The 21,388-nt window shown below is 51.8% G+C and overlaps 2 protein-coding genes across 2 annotated transcripts in view; both read left to right on the top strand.

Annotated features, from left to right (window-relative positions):
* Positions 1-738: 738 nt before the first annotated feature.
* Positions 739-21,388, top strand: part of SLC44A4 (solute carrier family 44 member 4) — a 42,414-nt gene continuing 21,764 nt past the window's right edge. Inside the window, exon 1 of the mRNA XM_077330903.1 lies at positions 739-984. Within this exon, the coding sequence (XP_077187018.1) occupies positions 912-984 (73 nt within the window). The 5' untranslated portion in view covers positions 739-911. The remainder of the gene's footprint in view (positions 985-21,388) is intronic.
* On the top strand, positions 13,593-20,314 carry LOC143831493 (uncharacterized). The gene is made up of 2 exons (XM_077324520.1): positions 13,593-16,559; positions 19,672-20,314. The coding sequence occupies exon 1, from the start codon at positions 14,758-14,760 to the stop codon at positions 16,516-16,518; it is 1,761 nt and encodes a 586-aa protein (XP_077180635.1). The 5' UTR covers positions 13,593-14,757; the 3' UTR covers positions 16,519-16,559; positions 19,672-20,314.

Here is a 21,388-nt window from a genome sequence, read left to right as displayed (position 1 = left end):
TCTATAGGATCAGTGCATGCCCTTTTAAATCAGTGACCGTCTAGCAAAAAACATTTCAGTCACAGATGGGATAGTACAGTACTAAAGAAGACCTGTGCACGCAATACAAGGTGAACTTTGTGACTTGTATTGCTCATTGTCTAAACCAGGGGTAGTCAAACTGCGGCCCTCCAGATGTCCATGGACTACAATTCCCAGGAGCCCCTGCCAGCATTCGCTGGCAGGGGCTCATGGGAATTGTAGTCCATGGACATCTGGAAGGCCACAGTTTGACTGCCCCTGGTCTAAACGCTCAGGTGGACGAGTGTTGCTTTCTTTAATCTTCCAGCGCTGGCCAACACATGCCAGTCAAAAGGGCAGCCTCAAGAGCAGAGTGCTCTACAGAGGGTGCATGGCACACTGCACATTGCACGGGTCTTTTTTTGAGTACCAGCCAAAATATCAGACATTTTGACAAATTAGCATGGCTTTCGTGCGGAAGGCGAAAGAAGCCCCGGCAGACCCCAAAACAAGCCTTCCGGCTCGACCCGGTGCCTTTGAATCGCGTTCGTTTTGGACGCCGGAGAGAAAAAAGTTTGCAGCCTGCACCTGAGCCCTGCCCAAGCCCACCTGCGCGTTGTCAGGGCAGTGTGTGTGTGCGTGTCTGTGTGTTGTGTGAGTGTGGCGTGTGGTTCCGTGCAGATGTTGGCCAGGAGGGGCGTGGCCGCCTCTCAGCTGTGCGGAAAGGGGCGTGTCCCGGGCGGCAGGTGCGCCGCCGGAGGCACCTGTTGTGATGTCAAGGCGGGCGGGGGTGGCAACGGCCGGCCAGCAGGTTCCCGCTCCAGGATCCGTCCCCGGGTAGCCCCTTCCTCTCCGCCGAGCCCTCCTGGGATCCGCGGGCGGCCGCTTGAGCCTCCCGCCCCCTCCCCGCCATGGGGGCGAAAGCGAAACAGGGGGGCAGCGACGACGCCCCCTCCGCGGCCAGCCCCTCCTCCGATGCCTACGGTGAGCCCCGGCGAAGGGAGGTGCGCAGGTGTGGGGAGGGTGGGGAGGAGGGAGATTTGGGGGGCAAGGAGAGTGGGGGGGGGCTGGGATGGGGTTTCTGGCCCAGCAAAAGTTCCTGGGCGGGAAAATCCGGAAGGATCCGAAAAGTGCGCGCCTGGTGGGGGGAGAGGGGCGTGCGTTTTGACGCCGGAGTGAGATCTGGAATCCGGAGTGGATGTGGGCAGGGGGTCAGGGGAGGGGTCTGGACCTGAGCCACGGCGAAAGTGGGAAGGGGGGTCCGGAACCGGATTCGAAGCGGGCAGATCAGCGGATCGGGATGATTCGCTTCCATCCGGGAGGGAGGGGAAGGGTGTCGGTGGCCAAAGAGGTCAGAGAGGACTTTTGGGGGCGGGGAGGGGGTCTGGGCTGGGAGGAGCCGCTTGGCAGGTAGCCCTGGGGGCGAAGGTGGACTCTTCCCTGGACTCTGGAGGAGTCTCGACATGAATGAGGAAGGGCGAGCTACTTTTCAGAGAGGGAATTAGACTTTTATTTGCTTGTAAAATGCATATCTTGCCTCTCCACGGCTATTGCTGGTTTTTAAACTTTAGTTATGTCTCGCCTTTTCCTGCCCAAAGGGGTCCGAAATCAGCTTAAGGCATTCTCCCCTTTTCTGTTTGCATCCTCACAACAACCCTGTGGGGTGGCACAGCAAAATAAAATCAGAGTCCAGGGGCACCTTTAAGGCCAACAAAGATTTATCCGAGGCGTGAGCTTTCGAGTGCAAGCACTCTTCCTTGAATAAATCTGTGTTGGTCTTAAAAGTGCCCCTGGACTCTGATTTTGTTTTGTTGTGCTGCTTCAGACCGACACGGAGACCCACTTGACCTGTGGGGTGGGTTAGGCCCGAAGTCACCCAGCAGAATTCCAGGGCGCAAGGGAGAAAGAAATTTCGCCCTGCATGGCCCAGATCCCTGCCGGAAGGTCATGCTGGCTCTCATACATGAGGCAGGAGAGCAAGGCCATTCCTTGGTCCTTCTCCGCGGTGACACATTCAGAACATTTTTCGCCCTTGGGTACAAGAAGGAGCAAATGTAAAGGACGGGGTGGTTGAGCAAGGGGGCTGCCTTCCCATGTGTTTTTGTACAGCAGGAGTGAACTTGCAGCAGCATTTCCTGGTGAGCCACTGTTCTAGTGGGCCGCTGGTGGCCAGGTTCAAACTGAGCTGAGCCCCAGCAACACTGCCCCACACCTCAAGGGCCAGACCCTTCATTAACAACAGCAACTGAAGATGAGGAAGAAGAGGAGTTGGTTTTGATACCCTGCTTTTCGCTGCCCGAAGGAGCCTTAAGAAGGCTTCTAATTACCTTCCCTGCCTCTCCCCCCACCGACCCTCTGTGAGCTGGGTGGGTCTGAGAGAGCTCTGCTTTGTGAGAACAGCTCTTAACAGGACTGCGACTAGACCAAGGACTGCCAGCTGGGTACACGTGGAGGAGCAGGGAATCAAACCCAGTTCTCCATGTTAGAGAATGCCACTCTTAACCACTACACCACGGTGACTGCTGGGTCCCCTTCCTGCTATCTGCTAGTCAGAGAGAGGATGCAGTGACTGGGCTGAGGAATTGCCCATTGTTGACTCTGCAGACAAGAGGGCACCTCAGGGGTTTCTCAACTTGGTTTACTCAAAGTCCGCATTTCACTTCCCAGTTCCCTCCCATGTATGGGAAACACTCAGGTCATTTTCTGTACATTTCTGTAAATTCACTCTGAAAGAGCAGCTGTGTTAATCTGTTGGAGCTTCTGGGGTTTTTTTTGTTCTTGTTTTATTCGTCTTATCATTTTGGGTGCACCCTCAGGTAATAAAACATTTAAAATAAATCCGTGCTGCTGATTTCTCAGTGTACGGTGTTGGCAGTGCTTGTTGTAACTTTTTAGAAAGGTCTTCTAATCAGTTTTTAAATAGTTGCGCGTTTACAATCTGTAGGTTGTTTGAAGCTTTCCAGAGGTGCCGATTTTGGTGTAAGGCGTATAATTTTGCTGTCAAGTCACAACTGATGGGGCAGCTCCTTAGGGCTGGCTTTCTCTGCCAGCGTTTTGTGAATCCCTGAGATTGCTTGACAGCCCTGTAAGGGTTTCTCCGATTGAATCATAGAATCGCAGGGCTGGAAGGGACCTCCAGGGTCATCTAGTCCAACCCCCTGCACAGTACTGGAACTCACAACTACCTGCCCACTGACAGTGACCCCAATTTTATGCCCGAGTGATTCCCCCCATCAAAAATCTCCAGAATCCAGCCTGGCCTGGAAGAAATTCACCTCCCATCCCGCAGTGGCGTTCAGCAATTCCCCGTGTATGCAAGGAAGGAGCACAAGAGACAAACACTGGCACATGCCTTCCTGTCCACCCACTCACAATCCAATTGGTTGGGAGTTAATTAATTTAGTATATATTTTTAAAATTTGCTAAACATTTATTGGGTGATATGACGATATATCGTCATGTTGACCCTCCCAAAATGGCCATTGATGAGCCTGGGAAGAGGAGGGGATCCAGATAGGTGTGGTGCAGTGGCTTCAAATCTGGCAAGCGGGGTTTGATTCTCTGCTCCCCCACACGCAGCCAGCTGGGTGACCTTGGGTGCATCATAGCCCTGATTGTGCTGTTCTGACCAAATGGTAATCTCAGGGCTCTCTCAGCCTCACCCACCTCACAGGGTGTCTGTTGTGGGGAGAGGAAAGGGAAGGCGATTGGAAGCCGCTTTGAGACTCCTTCTGGTAGAGAAAAGCGGCATATAAGAACCAGCTCTTCTTCTTCAGCGGACTAATATGGAGAATCAGATCAGATTCTCCGCTGCTCCTTATGAAGCCTGCTGGGTGACCGTGGCCTGTTGCAGTTCTCTCAGAGCTCTCTCAGTCCCACTTCCCTCACAAGGTGCCCATTGTGGGGAGAGCACGGGAAGGTGATTGGAAGCCCTTGGGGTAGAAAAAAACGGGGTATCAAAACCAACTTTTTTTTCATCTCTTTTAACAAAGCTCAGGCTTTTTAGACTGAAGCAGGCGGATCTACCTGCCACGTTTGCAAGAGCAGCCGTGAGCCATGACGTTTCCGGTTGTACCAGGACTTTTTCCCAGCCCAAAGAGTTTTCAATAAGCATTTTTCTGTCTCTCACTTGACACAGCCTTAGGTATATAAACACTATATATTTGCTCACCATGCAGTTAGCTTTTGGGCCCCACCTAGAATTTCTGCAGGGGCAAGATTGAACTCTCCCTTCCACAGCAGTCCTCATCCTAAACCAAAAAGCTCCCCCCAGCTATTCTTAGGGAATAAGGGACCATCAAGCATCACTTTTAGTCTGCTACCTCCAGCCTGGGAACTTCCTGGGAAATTGAGGGTGAAGCCAGGGGAAGAGAGGGGTCATGCCCACCCTCCGAAGCTGGCTCCAGGTGAACGGATCTCTGTGGTATGAGGCATCCCAAGCATGTGGTGATCTGATTGGGGTAGGGACCCCAGGCAAAGAGGCTCAGAGCTGTCTCCCACATGCGATTTTCCCAACCTGCAAAACTCAGGTGATGGTAAGGTTGCCAACCTCCAAGCGTCCCCTGGAGATCTTCCAGTGTTCACTGTCTTATAACACGTGTTTATATGGAGATCCAATATGTCGTACACTGTCCTGAGCCTATTAGAGTAGTTTATAAACCCAAGAAATAAGCAAACAATTGATTTTGAGGCTACCAAGGTCAATTCCTGGGGAGAAAAATGGCGTCTTTGGACCCTACAGCATGGGTAGTCAACCTGTGGTCCTCCAGATGTTCATGGACTACAATTCCCATGAACCCCTGCCAGCATTTGCTGGCAGGGGTTCATGGGAATTGTATTCCATGAACATCTGGAGGACCGCAGGTTGACTACTCCTGCCCTACAGCATTATACCCAGATGAGTCCCTCCCATTCTTAAGCCCCGCCCTCCCCTGGCTCCACCCCCAAAACCTTCAGGTATTTCTCACCTTCAGGGCTGGCAACCCTAACTGATGAGGGGAATCCATTGGCTTCCCAAAAAGGGTGAATAACAGACACTTGGCACCATTTCAGGACAAGGGAACCATGTAGTGCACGTGTGGGATGGGAGTTGCCCTTTGATCTGGAATTAAAACCGGATTCAGCCCGCTGTGATTTGCATTCCCAAAGGGCGACGCATGCTGCACACGGTACACAGGAAGCAAATAAAATAAATGAGATGCGAAAGCTTGTTAAGATTCAGCAGCCACAGCACTTGAAGTCAAACAGAAAGCATAACACGTAAAACAGATGACCGTATTGGTAGTGCCGTGTTAAGAAAACAGAGGTTAAATCCAGATTTTGGACACCTCCTAAAATGCCACCTTTTTGGACTGATCGTTTGGACCAGGGGTAGTCAAACTGCGGCCCTCCAGATGTCCATGGACTACAATTCCCAGGAGCCCCTGCCAGCATTCGCTGGCAGGGGCTCCTGGGAATTGTAGTCCATGGACATCTGGAGGGCCGCAGTTTGACTATCCCTGGTTTGGACCAAGTATCTGGAATTTGAAGCTACAGACTCCTGAGGAACCTGTAGAAATGTCGTTCTGCAGTTTGAAACCAGGAAGTACAGGTGGAAAGGCGATAAATTTGCTGACCACAGCAAACATTTGTACTGTGATATGAGTGTATGTGTGTGTGTGGAGGGGGGAGGTTAAAAACACCCACGAGATCTGCACCGTTCAATAAGATTTGGAAAATAAGCCTAATTTTGACACTCACATGCGCAGGAACAAATTCTACGGACAACGGTCTGTCCTTTGAACCTGTTGAGATTCGAGGTTGGCAAGCTGGAACCCACCCGTAGGTATGATTTGGTACGCCATTCACTGAAGAAGAAACAAATAGTGCAAAAGGAAAATAATGTTTTGTGAGCCAGTTTGGTGTAGTGGTTAGGAGTGCGGACTTCTAATCTGGCATGCCAGGTTCGATTCTGGGCTCCCCAACATGCAGCCAGCTGGGTGACCTTGGGCTCGCCACGGCTCTGATAAAGCTGTTCTGACTGAGCAGTAATATCAGGGCTCTCTCAGCCTCCCCTCCCTCACAGGGTGTCTGTTGTGGGGAGAGGAAAGGGAAGGCAACTGTAAGCCACTTTGAGACTCCTTCGGGTAGGGAAAAGCGGCATATAAGAACCAACTCCTCCTCCTCCTCCTCCTTCTTCTTCTTCTTCGTGTACGTATGGGAAGGAGACAAAAAATAATCTGAAAATAAATCCCCCCTGCTGAAGCTGCACGTGAAGGTTATGCAACCATTATTCAATCTGTCATACACGTGGGACCACCTACTTCCCTATGCCCCCCTGTCCCACAGAGCTATTTGTGCTGGTGGTCCCTGGCCCATGAGAGGTACGCTTGGCCTTGACCTGGGCCAGGGTCTTTTTGGTTCTGGCCAGACCTGGAATGATCACCCAGGAGAGCTGAGGGCCCTCTCAGAGCTTTCCCGGTTCTGCAGGGCCTGCAAGATGGAGCTCTGATGCCAGGTTTTTGGTTGAGGCAGGGCAGTTAAAATCTGCTTCCCCCCTCAAAAAAAAAAGTGGCCAGAATAATGGCCTAACCCTCCTTTTTTGTCTATCCCCCCTGGTAGTCCTTTGAGGTGGGGGAGTCTTTTTTTGCTGGCATGCTGGGATCGTTGCCTTATTCTGTTTTATTGGGGTTTTATTGTGGGGATTTCACTGTGTTGCCTGCCACAAGTCAGCTTGTCTGTGAGTGGCAGGCTACAAAATAAGAAAAGATTATTTTCCTTTTGCACTATTCGTTTCGTCTTTGCTCTGCCTTGGTGCGGCCTCCGTTCCCCTTTACCGGTTTTACCTCTTTACTGATACATAATGATTTTGTAAAATGGAAACGAATGCGAAGAGTACGATCTGTGACATTTCCATGTAAGGGGCACATCAGCGGATATAGGATTAGCCACTTCTTAGGTCTGTGGTGTATTTCGCAATTCCGTCACCGAGCCGCAGAACTTTTGTAGTGGATGTAAAATGGCCTTTCTCAATTTTTTTCCCCTTTGAGAACCCTCTGAAACGTTCTTCAGGCTTTGAGAACCCCCAGAAGTGACACAATTTTGCAGAATATGGTTGGGAATCAGAGCTGTGAACACGCCCACCTAAGGCCCCTCCCTTTCCCACCACCACCCCGGACCGTCATTGGCTGTTTTTTTGTGGGGGAGATCGACATGACCATATATAATAATGCCATGGTAAATGTTTAACACATTTAAAAATATATACAAATTTATCTCCCACCCATTCAAGAAGTCCTCGGGTTTTGCGAAACCCTGAATGAGAAAGACATTATACGCAGGGGTAGTCAAACTGCGGCCCTCCAGATGTCCATGGACTACAATTCCCAGGAGCCCCTGCCAGCGAACGCTTAGGTTAGGGTTAGGGTTAGGGCCACAGTTTGACTACCCCTGCCATATTGGTTCAGACATGGTTGTACTTTCTGTAATCTGGCATGAGTACAAGAACTGTAGTTTTCACATGATGCGGCCATAAGGATCCTTCCCTATTCATGTGGGTCCTTGCGGACCGTGAAGGTGCTCTTGGACTCAAACATTGTCCTGAGTAAGCATATCAGGCACGGGACGCAGCACAGGAATAATGTAGAAAAACAGCATCATGTCCGTAGAAAACAAAACCTTCCGGTATTTCCCCACCTAGAGCTGGAACCCTTGCACCAAAGTTTTGCCAACCCTTGTTTAGGAAATCCCTAAACGTTTGGGGATGGAGGGTGGCACTGGGGAGGGTAGAAAACTCAGCCCACTTCCTCCAGGGGGACTAACCTCTGTGGTTTGGGGATCAGGTGTAGTGCTCAGAGATCCCCAGGCCCCACCTGGTGGCTGGTAACCCTACAAGGAGAGAGAAACTTGTGTGAGGGGTTGGATGGGAAGGTTACAGGAACAGGAAGCATTCTGAGTAATTTATTTCCTCCTGCGACTGTGCTGCTTTCTGCAGATATATCTTTGGATCAGAGTTCAAGGTGACGCTGCAAAATATGCAGAACTGGTTGTTGTGTTCCCAGATAAAACGTTGATTAACAAGGCGATGTTTATGTCACCCTGTGTATATAAACCGTTAGCTATGTGTTAATGAGAGGCAAGGAAAACTGCACTGCTGTTCTCTTGAGACCGCAATTCCACACCATCCTCTGGGGCTGTTGTTAGGGTTGCCAGCTCTGGGAAATACCTGGAGATTAGGGGAGCGTCTTAGGTTGGGAAATACCTGGACGTTTTGCAGGTGCAGCCTGGGGAGGGTGGGATTTGGGGAGGAGAGGGACCTCAACGTTATCGACCTCTGTAGAGTCCCCTCCCAAAGCAGCCTTTTTCTCCAGGGAGATCTTATGATAACGGTGCCCTATAATATTGCCACACATCCGGAGAGGAATTGTAATCCCAGGAGATCTCTGGGTGCTGCGTGGAGGTTGGCAACCCTGAGGAGGGCTGGGTTTAGGGAGGGGAGGGACTCCAGTGGGATATTGTGCTATGGGTCTGCCCTATGTGTCCAGATCACGGGAGGTGATGGTACCGCTTTACTCGGCTCCGGTTCGGCCTCGCTTGGAGTTCTGTGTTCAGTTTTAGGGCCCCCAGTTGAAGAGGGATGTAGACAAACTGGAGCATGTCCAGAGGAGGGCAATGAAGATGGTGAGGGGTTTGGAGACCAAGACGTATGAAGAAAGGTTGGGGGAGCTTTAGCCTGGAGAGGAGATGACTGAGTGGGGATCTGATAACCATCTTCAACTAAAAGGCTGCCATGTATGGAGCAGAGTTATTCTCTCTTGCCCCAGAGGGACGGACCAGAACCAATGGGATGAAATTAATTCAAAAGAAATTCCGTCTAAACATCCGGAAGACGTTCCTGACAGTCAGAGCGGTTTCTCAGTGGAACAGGCTTCCTCGGGAGGTGGTGGGTTCTCCATCTTTGGAGATTTTTAAACAGAGGCTGGAGAGCCATCTGACGGCGAGGCTGATTCTGTGAAGGCTCAAGGGGGTGGCAGGTGACAGTAGATGAGCGATAGGGATGTGAGTGTCCTGCCTAGTGCAGGGGGTTGGACTAGATGACTCAGGAGGGCCCTTCCAACGCTATGATTCTACTTTCCAACATGGCCATTTTCTCCAGGGAGCTGATCTGTCAGCAGGTAGCCCGGTTCAATTCTTGGCCACTCCGGTCCTGCCCTGGATCTGCTATCTCACAGCTACGGGGTCAAAAATCCACCTCAGCTTTCTTTGCACGTCTGATAACATAGGCTGTTACCTGTGGAGGGAAAATGCCTCAGGAAACACGTTTTGAAGGCACCACGCAACTAAACAGGAGTCTCTGGCACCTTAAATACTGGCAAGGTTTTATTCCGGCAGCATGAACATTGTGGTTTAGAGCAGCGGTCCGCAACCTTTTTCCGGTTGCGGACTGCTGCCAAGGGGTGGGGGGAGAGGGCGACCCGGGCCCCGCGCAAACGCGCATGTGCGGACCTGCCGTGCATGCGCGTTTGTGCTCCGGGCGGGGGGTGCAAATGCACATGCACGGTGGCTCCACGCATGCACAAAACTGCCGCACGCGCGCCCCGTTGGGTGCAAACGCGCAGGCGCAGCAGGTCCATGCATGCGCGTTTGCACTGCTGGCGTGCAGGTGGCCACGCTTCCCTCTCCCCCGCCTCCCGCAGCAAGAAGCTTGCTGGGCTGCAAACTAATCAGCTGCTTCGGCAAGCTTCTCGCTGCGGGAGGAGAGGCGGGGAGAGAAGAATAAGAAGAGTTGGTTCTTATATGCCGCTTTTCCCTACCCGAAGGAGGCTCAAAGCGGCTTATAGTCGCCTTCCCTTTCCCCTCCCCACAACAGACACCCTGTGAGGGAAGTGAGGCTGAGAGAGCCCTGATATTACTGAAGAAGAAGGGTTGGATCTTATATGCCGCTTTTCTCTACCCAAAGGAGTCTCAAAGCGGCTTACAGTCGCCTTCCCTTTCCTCTCCCCACAACAGACACCCTGTGGGGTGGGTGAAGCTGAGAGAGCCCTGATATTACTGAAGAAGAAGGGTTGGATCTTATATGCCGCTTTTCTCTACCCAAAGGAGTCTCAAAGCGGCTTACAGTCGCCTTCCCTTTCCTCTCCCCACAACAGACACCCTGTGGGGTGGGTGAAGCTGAGAGAGCCCTGATATTACTGAAGAAGAAGGGTTGGATCTTATATGCTGCTTTTCTCTACCCAAAGGAGTCTCAAAGCGGCTTACAGTCGCCTTCCCTTTCCTCTCCCCACAACAGACACCCTGTGGGGTGGGTGAAGCTGAGAGAGCCCTGATATCACTGCTCAGTCAGAACAGCACTCCTAACCACTACACCAAACTGGCTCTTGGGAGCTGCAGCCTGCTGCTGAGGCTCTCGCAGCCTGGCACCAGGCTGCGGACCTGGGGTTGGGGACCACTGGTTTAGAGGCAGGTTTAGTAGTCTATGAATGTTGTTGGCAGTTCAGTAGTCTATGAATGCTTATGCTGGTATCAAATGTGGCCAAACCTCACCAAACCACAGGACCGCAGTTTATTTTTGCCTTTAACGCGACTTGCGGCCTCATGAAGGTGTCACGGGGCTCTCGTAATTCTTTGTTTTTAGTCGCTCGCTGACCTGCTCGCGGTCTCTTAGTGGTAGGGTTGCCAGCCTCCAGGTGGGGCCTGGAGATCTTCCTGCCATTATAGCCACTCTCCAGACAGCCGAGATCGGTACCCCTGGAGAAAATGGCTGCTTTAGGAGGTGGACTCTCTGATGTTCTACCCTCACCTCCCCAAACCAAACCTTCCACAGGCTCTACCCCCTGAAATGTACAGGTATTTCCCAACCCAGAGTTGGCAACCGAACGGTGTGGTCTCTGTTTTGCTTGCTGGCAGGGCAAGCAAGGTGATGTTTGTCCGACAAGGGTCAGGAATTCGGGCCATTAAGTCTCCCGGTAGTGACTTCAGCGTGTAAAATCTCACTCCCGTTTTCCTCTTTGGAGAGAAGAATATGCTGTCAAGGGAAAACTGGTTGGCGTGTTTAGTCAGAAGGGTGCAGCTTAGGAAGGAGGGGGTGGGGAGACAAGGATATTTGCTTACGTCTGTCCAGTTTAGGAACCAGGAAATACCAAAATAGAAAATAAGATAGCCTGTCCTGGAGTCCATAAAACAATGAAGGCATGACAAGGGGTGGTTTTCTGCTGTGGCCAAGAGGAAGCAGAGCTTTTAAAACAGGAGGAGGGAAAGAAATCTGGCCTCAGTTGGTGGGTCATGGCTGGGAGACATTGGACTCCTCGTGACGTAAAGGTTGCCGAGGGATGGTGGTTAATCTCGAAAGACCAAACGTGGGGAAGAAATCGGTAGTGTTTTAGCGCTTCTTAAACATGACATGGCCTTAGCATGTGTTAATCCAGCTCAGCCTTGCGCCAATGGCACTTTCTGCCTTTGCTACCTCGCAGGGTTGTTGTTCGGAGGAAATGAAAGGGAGGGTTCCAGAGGTCCTTGAAGGAAAGGAAGGTTAGAAATGGAAAGCCTCAGTCAGTTCTGCCACCACAGTTCTGCCATGTTTACCCAGCCCCCTCTCCAAGTTGTCTATGCACCACCACTTCCCATGGCAGAGAATTCCACGTGTTAATTCATCTTTGGGGAAAGAACTTCCTTGGTTCTGTTCTAAGCCTACTGATTGTTCACACACCTCTCCCAGTGTCTAGCTACACCTTTTGGGTATCTTGTCTCTCTTGCCTCCTCCTTCTGGAGAGAGTAGTAGGAATTGGGGATGGGGGGAGGGTTTCCACCATGTTGCTGGGTTGTCGGTTTCTGTATTGGTATTTCTTGTCCATTTCAATGGGTTTTTAATGGGAGTTTTAACTGGACATCTGTAACCCGCCACGAGCCTGCTTGGGAGTGGCGGGTAACAAATTAAATAACGATGATGGTAATAATAATAAATACATTATTATTATTATTAATTATTAATAATAATTATTATTTCTTCGAGTGCCCAGGAGTTCTTGTCTTTTGCGAAAGGGCGAAAATTACTTCTTTCTCAACCTTTCCTATCCAACGCATAATTTTGTAAAACCTCCATTCCGTTGGCTGCAGAGGAGAGGACACGTAGTAATGGGTTTAAACTACAAGTACAACGATATAGGCTAGATATCAGGAAAAAAATTTTCACAGTCAGAGTAGTTCAGCAGTGGAATAGGCTGCCTAAGGAGGTGGTGGGCTCCCCCTCACTGGCAGTCTTCAAGCAAAGGCTGGATACACACTTTTCTTGGATGCTTTAGGATGCTTCGGTCTGATCCTGCGTTGAGCAGGGGGTTGGACTAGATGGCCTGCAGGGCCCCTTCCAACTCTATGATTCTATGATTCTATCTGGTCACCCCTCAGTCGTAATTTCTCCAAGCCAAAAAGCCCTAAACCTTTCTTTATAGGGACGGTGTTCTATCCCTTTGAGCATTTTAGTTCTTTTTTTGCATCTGGTCCAATGCAAACAAAAAAAATTTTTTTTTTGAGGTGCGGTGACCTACCGTACACAGTATTCCGAATGAGGCCGCCCCCTAGATTTATGCAGGGGCATATGAACCGTTTGATGAGCCGCTTTGGGGTCCAATTAGGGAGAAAATAGGATATAAATATTTTTTAAAGCATTAGCCCTGGAAAGCAGCCTCGTTTAACAGTCTCTGCTTAGCAGATTCGGGCAGAGGGAGTAATCTGAGAGACAGAGAGGGAGATTTGCCTGCAGCTCTCTATTAAGGAAATGGCCCAGGGCCAAGGGGGAGATTTGAGCTGGGGGACCTTTCTTTCTTCCCTTGGTATGCTGTGCCTGTCCTCCCCATTCTTTTGCAGATTTCTGAGAGAACAACTCCTCATGCAATACAAAAGAAAAAGGAGAGGGACACTTGAAAACGCCTATTATCAAACCCCCCCCTCCAGTTTTTCTGGTTTTGGAGCTGCTGCAAACCAGTCAAAGCCACCCAAAACGTATCTCCCCACCCCCTCAACATCCCCATTCAGTATCCCTTAAGGGAGGCCCAGGTCATTCTATATTGAGAAAACCTGCTGGGATACCTGGAGACAGACTGGCTTTGTTCAATGGAGACTAGCCTCCATCCTTTCAGGAATGCACAAGGGCGGGGCTGAAATATATATCCCTGAGTGGGAACGGCATCCCACCCACACACCATTAAAATAGGTTACAAAGCTGGCAGGCCTGGTATTAGCATTCCTCAAAAGAGGTTCATGAAGGACATAAGAAGAGCCCTGCTGGACTGGACCAACAAGATTCTAGTTTCCATGGTGGCCAAATTAGAGGTCTCGGGAAGACTGCAAGCCGAAGGAGAAGGAGAAGGAGAAGGAGAAGGAGAAAGGAGAAGGAGAAGGAGAAGGAGAAGGAGAAGGAGAAGAAGAAGTTCTTATATGCCGCTTTTCTCTACACAAAGGAGGCTCAAAGCAACTTACAGTCGCCTTCCCTTTCCTCTCCCCACAAGACACTCTGTGAGGGAGGTGAGGCTGAAAGAGCCCTGAGATTAGAGGTGAGGTTGAAAGAGCTCGGTCAGAACAGCTTTATCAGTGCCGTGGCGAGCCCAAGGTCACCCAGCTGGTTTCATGTGGGGGAGCGCCGATTCAAACCCGGCTCACCAGATTAGAAGTCCGCACTCCTAACCACGACACCAAGCTGGCAAGAATTCCTGCCCTGTCGAATCCGTGGGTTTAGTAAAGAAACGGGCAGTTCAGCTCCAAATGACCAGCTTTTACTAAGCACAAGAACACCGAACAACAACAAGCAAAACAGGGGAACTTATATACATGTCCCTGCTGAGACACGCAATTGCTCCATTACGATGTCCGATGAACGATTAGGCGAATCCCTTTCAGGATCGCAGTCTCTTGCTCCAGCTTCCTGCCTCAGTTGGTCCACATACACAACACCCCCCTCCCCATTGTTTGGTTCCCAAAGGTGCACTGCTCCTGGCCGTGGAGGTTCCATTGGAATGTTTTGTCTAACGGCTCCTTGGAGACCTGACCTCCATGTTGCTAAGTCTGCTTTTTGAAGCCTTCTGCCGCAGAGGCCCTCACCGTATCTTGGGCACTGAATTCCAAACTGGTCAGACCAGAGAACTGGTCAGACCAGAAGAGTGGGTCTTGCTTCTCCGTGCTCGGCAGTGTGCTGAAATTGAAAGTCCTCCCTCTGCGGTTTGGCCAGCGAGTTTTACCAGTGGTGTTCATTGCACCGCATTGCAATTGTGATTATCATAGTCTTTGCATAAAGTCAGTCTCAGGGCGGAGGTGAGGGGTTATTATCCCCTGTGGCTGTGTCACGGGGCCGTTGTCAGGATTGTAGAATCTCTGTCATAAATTAGCCTGAGTTCCTCCATGTCAGTTATACTGCTTAATTGAACCTGGCGCCTGCTAGCCCCGGCCTTGTAGTTTGTAGCAATAAAATAGAATAGTGATGTTATTCTAACCTTATCTTGTTATGGGCACACAGGGTTGTTGTCAATTCTCTCAAGGATGGGAGTTTGGAATCCTGTTGTTGTTTCACATATGTCTTTCCTCACTAACCCCCCTCCTTGGGAACTGTCAAGTTTTGGGCGGGAGAAATGTATTGATAAGCTGAGGCAAATCTGGCTTCGAGTCAGATTTGACTTTCAGTCCAATGCGTATAGTGCTAATCAATAAAACTATTTTCCTTTTGAATAAGTTTTGTTGTGAGTTTCCTGTGCGTCTGACATCAAGTCAAATCTCACAACTCCTTTCACCTGCAAAATGCAGGGCGAGGGACATACTTTTTCTGAGCAGGGAGAGGGCCTGGATTGGGACCTCTCCCAGGGCGACGGCGCGAGTGCCGGCCCGCACAGCTCGGGCATGATGCGGGCAATCTCGGGGACAACCCCGGGGCCCGAGGAATTTTTGGAACGACACGTCACCCAGCGCAGGCGATTGTCTAAATACGACCGCCCTACTGGGGATGAGAGGTGGCCGGAGCACCTGGGACTGCCTAGCTACGCGCTGGAGCCTGTGGGTGAGACACAGGACTTGCAGTACAAGCTGGACAGGGTGACTAACTGGCTGCAGGATCTTTCGGGTCGGTTGGATCCGGAGGAGAAGCGCCGAACGCAACGCCTGCTGAAGGAAGTGCTCGGTGGTGGTGCGCACGATACCAGCCTGCGACGAGTGAGTGGTGGGCTTGCACTGCGGGAGCACGGCATGGCGGACACGCAAGCGGCAGCGGATGCTGAGGCGTTGGCCAGGGCCAGGGCGCAGCTGGAAATCGAGGCGGAGGCAGAGGCTCGAGCGAGAGCGCAACGAGAACAAGAAGGCGAGGGCGAGGAGCGAGAGGACGAAGGCGGCGCGGGCGGCGATGGAGCCGGAGGAGACGGCGCGGACGGAGGCGAGGACGCAGCGGCGGCGGCAGCAGCGGCGGCGGCGGCGGACGTTGCGGGAGCCGAGGCGGCGGCGGCAGCAGCGGCGCGCGAAGCGGCGCGAGCGGCAGCGCGAGCAGCGGAGGCGGCCCGGGCAGCGGAACGAGCAAGAGTGGCGGCGGGGAGAGGACGAGGCATCGGCCGTGGTGCAAGACCCCCAGTACCGGCCCCGGCACCGGCGGATTGGGGCCCGGGGCGCCTACCAGCCCACCTCCGGGGGGTGGAGATGCGGAGCACCTATAAATTCAAGGCTAAGTTTTCCGGAGACCCCTCCGATTTTCCTACGTTTCTGGTGCACCTCCAGGCCTACATGATGGAAATGGGGTTCACTTTCCAGGACGACGCTGAGAAAGTGCGTTTCGTGGGCCAAGCCCTAGAAGGCAAAGCAGCCAAGTGGTTTGTGGACTTGTACCGCTATCACCCCCAAGCCATTCGTGACTACAACCATTTCATGAGAGCCCTGCGCCAGATGTACGTGGAACCGTTCGAGCGAGAGACCGCGGAGAAGAAACTCAGGGCTCACCGGCAAGGGAAGTTGTCAGTGGTCGAGTACGCCAGGGAGTTTAAAGAGCTGGCTTCCTCGGTGCCGGACTGGACGGAGCCCCAACGAGTGCTGTCGTTTGTGGGGGGCCTCAATCCTACTCTGGCAGACAAATGCCTCCTCCTGGAAGACCCGCTTACAGTCGAAGGGTGGGTCCAATTGGCTGGGGAGATGGAAAATCGATTGGAGCGAGCTTCGATGGTACAAGTCCTGGCAGGCAAAACCGTGGCGAAAACTTCCACCCCGGCGAAAACCAAGCCCCGAGCCAAGTTGGAGCCGTCTGAGCGCACCCGGCGCATGGAAAAAGGGCTGTGCTTGGGTTGTGGCCAAGCGGGGCATTTTCTCGCAAATTGCCCCACAAAAGCAACAGCGACCCCGAGGGCCGTGAGCAGCGCCCCACCGAAAGCCCAGCCCGCCAAGAAAACCACTCCCAAGAAAAGTGCCAAGTCTCTCCTGGTGCCAGTGGCTGCCGTGCCAGCAGTGGACGACTCGGAGGAGGGAAGCGGGCTGGAGGACGAGGATCAAGCCGAGGAGCAGTCGGGAAACGAGGACGGTCTGCTGTAAAGGCGCCCCGCCAGCAGGCCGCCAACAGGGGCAAACGCGTGGTGAGTGATTCCCCCTTACTACTCCTACCTGCCAAGCTCTCCAACCCCAAGTCGGGGAAAACAGTGGGAGTCCGGTGTATCGTGGACTCAGGGTGCACCCAATCCCTAGTGAGCCCGGCACTGGCCGAGACTTTGGGGGTGGGAAAGGTGCCGCTGAGGGAACCCTTGCCCATCACCCAATTGGATGGGAAATGTGCTCCCGGAGGGGAGGCCACGGCGAAAACGCGCCTAATGGACTTGGACATAAAAAAACATTGGGAGCAAATCCAGCCTTTGGTAGCCCCTCATTCTGCCTTCCCTTGTGTGTTAGGGTTGGATTGGCTGAAGGAACATGACCCCCTAGTGAAGTGGAAAGAAGGGACTGTGGACTTTACCTCTCCCGCCTGCGAGCAGCACGCTCGACCGCGGGATTCCCCACTGACGGGGGTTGTGGCCGCTTTGGGATCGGGGGGGCAGCGCTCCCTCCTGAGTATCGAGACTTTGCTGATGTGTTCGCGGAGGTAGAGTGCAACCAACTGCCCCCCCACCGTAAAACTGACTGTGCCATTGAATTAAAGAAAGGGGAACCACTCCCCAAAGCCAAACTTTATTCCATGAGCCCCCGGGAAATGGCGGAGCTTAGGGAATTTTTGGATAAGAACTTGGCGAGGGGTTTTATTAGACCGGCCACATCTTCATTGGCGGCCCCGGTCCTTTTTGTAAAAAAGAAGGACGGTTCGCTACGTTTGTGTACTGACTACCGTGGGTTGAACGCGGTCTCCACCTGCAATGCCTACCCGCTCCCCCTGATAAAAGACTTGTTGGGCCACTTGGGGAAGGCACGAATTTTTACGAAATTGGATTTGAGGGAAGCCTATTACCGAGTTCGGATCAAGAAGGGGCACGAATATCTAACGGCTTTTAACACCCCCCTGGGGCAATTTGAGTACACCGTAATGCCGTTCGGCCTCGCCGGCGCTCCGGGCGTGTTCATGAATATGATTAATGAAATTATGCATGATTTATTGTACCAAGGGGTGTTGGTTTACATTGATGATATTCTTGTGTATTCTGAGAATGTTGAGAGTCATGCTGATCTGGTACGCGAAGTGCTCAACCGCTTGCGGAAGCACCAATTGTTTGCTAAACTGTCTAAATGTGAGTTCCACCGCGATGCGGTGGAGTTTCTGGGGTTCCGTGTCTCCCAAGCGGGGATTGAGATGGACCCTGGCAAGGTGCGTGACTTGCTGGCTTGGGAACCTCCCCGCACCAGGAGGCAACTGCAAAGCTTCCTAGGGTTCGCTAATTTTTACAGGACTTTCATCCCCAATTTTGCCAAAGTGGCGTTGCCCCTCACTGACTTGTTGAAAACCAAACAAGGGGGAAAAACGGCGAGCCGCCCGGGGACGCCCCTTCTGTGGACTCCCCCCTGTCAAAACGCATTCGACAAACTAAAGTTGTTGTTTACGTCCGAACCAGTACTGGCCCATGCTGACCCTTCTAAGCAATTTACTGTACAAGTAGACTCCTCGGACGTAGCAATGGGGGCCGTGATCCTCCAAGAGGGGGAGGACGGAAAATTACACCCGCTGGCCTATCTGTCAAAGAAATTCTCGGGGGCAGAGCGAAATTGGGCAATTTGGGAAAAAGAGGCGGCTGCAGTAAAATTGGCCCTTTCCACCTGGAGGCATTGGCTAGAAGGATCCGCGATCCCATTTGTAGTCTGGACTGATCATAAAAACCTTCAGGCACTTAAGCAGCCCCGATCGCTTTCCGCCAAGCAAATGAGATGGGCAGAGTTTTTCGCCCGTTTCAACTTCTCCCTAAAGCATCTGCCGGGTAAAATGAACTTTTTGGCAGATGCATTATCACGCCTGCCCCAGTACAACAGCAAACGAGACCCATTGGTGGACACCGTTTTCACCCCCGCCCAACTAGGGATGGCCGCCGTGACGCGCAGCCACGTAAAGACTGATACGCCCATCCCAGGGGGCTGGGTCCAGAAGGAGATGTCACAAGATCCGGAGTTTGGCTCCCTCCGCCCTGATCTGACTGAGAAGGGGGGGCTCTTTTTTAAGGGCGAGAGACTCTTTGTTCCTGTTGCGGCCAGGGGAAAAGTTTTGAAACTTTGCCACGACGCAAAAACTGCTGGACACTTTGGTTTTGTGAAAACTCTGCACCTAGTCAGGAGACAATATTGGTGGCCGTCCCTGCGCAAAGATGTGGAGAAATATGTGCAGGGATGCCCTATTTGTATTGCCTCAAAACCGGTTGGAGGCAAGAAAAAGGGGCTATTGCAACCACAGCCCACCCCCTCTCGTCCATGGACAGATGTCACTATGGACTTTATTACGGACCTCCCTCCCAGCCATGGGAACACCGTTATATGGGTGGTAGTGGATGCTTTTTCAAAACAGGCTCACTTCATTCCCTGCACGGGAGTGCCTTCAGCACCAAAATTGGCTTCTCTTTTCATTGAACACGTGGTACGTCTGCACGGGATCCCGACACGTGTCCTGACGGATCGGGGCCCCCAGTTCGTTTCTAAGTTTTGGAGGGAACTCCTGAGACTTTTGGGGGTGGAGCAAGCCCTCACTTCGGGCTATCACCCTGAATCAAACGGCCAGACCGAAAGGGTAAACCAAATCCTGGAACAGTACTTACGTTGTTTCATCAATCACCAGCAGGACAATTGGGTCTCTTTATTACCGATGGCTGAATTTGCCTACAACAATGGGGTTCACGCCTCAACTGGGGTATCACCTTTCAAAGTAGTGTATGGGACTGATTTAGCAACAGCCCCCACCTGGGAGCTCAACTCCACTGAGACTCCTGACATAAATAAATGGGCAGCCACCATCAGTACAGGTTGGCCAGAAATTGTAGCTAGCCTCAAGGAGGCAAAACAAGCCTATAAAGCTCAAGCGGATAAGAAAAGGGTACCTGCACCTGACTGGAAAGTGGGAGACCTGGCCTATTTGTCTACTAAGAACCTGAGGTGCCAGCAGAAATCAAAGAAACTTGGCCCTAAATACGTGGGGCCATTTAAAGTGATAAAACTAATTAATACTGTGACTGTTGAGCTAGCTTTACCAAAGACTTATAGGAATGTGCATCCGGTTTTTCATTCCAGCCTGCTGCGGAGAGCTCCGGTCCCAGACGAGTGGCACCCTCCTCCAGACCAGCCTGTGCCAATTTACATCGACAAAGACACCCACTATGAAGTCAACCAAATTTTAGACTCTCGTTTGCAAAAGGGTCGCCTTCAATATCTGGTCGATTGGAAAGATTTCCCCTCGGGGGACAAAGAGTGGGTGGAGGCAGGGAATGTGAAGGCACCCCGCCTTCTCCGGGCTTTCCATCGAGCATTTCCTGATTGTCCTCGCCCGGTAGATGCCGGCTAGATGGAGGAGTGAAGTTAGTTTTAATGCGGAGGGATGTCAGGATTGTAGAATCTCTGTCATAAATTAGCCTGAGTTCCTCCATGTCAGTTATACTGCTTAATTGAACCTGGCGCCTGCTAGCCCCGGCCTTGTAGTTTGTAGCAATAAAATAGAATAGTGATGTTATTCTAACCTTATCTTGTTATGGGCACACAGGGTTGTTGTCAATTCTCTCAAGGATGGGAGTTTGGAATCCTGTTGTTGTTTCACATATGTCTTTCCTCACTAACCCCCCTCCTTGGGAACTGTCAAGTTTTGGGCGGGAGAAATGTATTGATAAGCTGAGGCAAATCTGGCTTCGAGTCAGATTTGACTTTCAGTCCAATGCGTATAGTGCTAATCAATAAAACTATTTTCCTTTTGAATAAGTTTTGTTGTGAGTTTCCTGTGCGTCTGACAGCCGTGGCACTTCTGTGGGCGTTATTCGAGGTCAAGGCCTTGGTTATTATGTATTGTTTATTTGTTTATTTTTAAATTTGTGCCCCGCCGCTTTTGACAAATGTCGCCTCGAGGCAGCTTACTGAATATAAAAACCATAAAGCAGAATAACCCATAAAATCGCATTAAGATATTAAGAATACAGTATCCCAATTATCAACAAATATAGTTATAAAGATGGCGGTGTAAACTCACAATATACTCTCCACTCCAGCGTTGCTGATCCTGTGAGTGAGGGAATAGTACTCTGAAATGTGTTCTAAAGCAGTGGTCCCCAACCCCCCGTCCGGGGACCGCTCCCAGTCCGCAGACCAGTCAGTACCGGATCACGGCTCCTCCTCGTTCTCCCCAGCTGCTGCCTCGGGGGCTGCCCTGCTACTCTGATGCCGACTCACCTTTGGTGCTCTTCAGCAGCTGCCATGGCTGGGGCTCCCCCTTGGCATGGCATTGCGCAGCTGCTGCTGGCAGCGCCCCCCAGCGGGCGGCGGGAAGTCAGGGGCGCCAGGGGGAAAGCAAGTGGAATAGGACCTCTGGCGACAGCAGCAACGTCCCTCAGCAAAAGACTACCCCCCCCCCCCCGGGCCTCAGTAAAATTGTCAAGCGTTGACCGGTCCCCAGTAATAAAAAGGTTGGGGACCACCGTTCTAAAACATTCTTTCTTCTTTGCCTGCAACTAAGCTGTGGGGCTGGCCAAAAGTAATGCCTCATCTATCAATCCCGTCTATCTAATGCTCTTTGGTGTTCAAGGCAGCCTCCGTGCTTCTTTCCTCTTCCATTTTCTACTCATAGCACAGCCCTGCAAAGCTGGCTAGGCTGAGTGAGTGAGCAGGCAAAGGGGAGACAGCAACCTTCGCCCCGAAATGGGGGAACTGAATGTGGGTCTCTCATGTTCAGTCTCACGCGTCTATCCCTAATCCACATCCTATGAATCCTTTTTGGTGTCTCCTTACTATAAACATACTGGTGGGC

Source organism: Paroedura picta, chromosome 3, assembly GCF_049243985.1.
Source record: "Paroedura picta isolate Pp20150507F chromosome 3, Ppicta_v3.0, whole genome shotgun sequence".
In the NCBI taxonomy this organism is placed as follows: domain Eukaryota; kingdom Metazoa; phylum Chordata; class Lepidosauria; order Squamata; family Gekkonidae; genus Paroedura; species Paroedura picta.
This window is presented reverse-complemented; position numbering and strand designations above follow the sequence as displayed.

Bases quoted from the DNA above. Each gene is read 5' to 3' on its own strand.
- LOC143831493 (XM_077324520.1), top strand. From the start codon at position 14,758: ATGCAGGGCGAGGGACATACTTTTTCTGAGCAGGGAGAGGGCCTGGAT.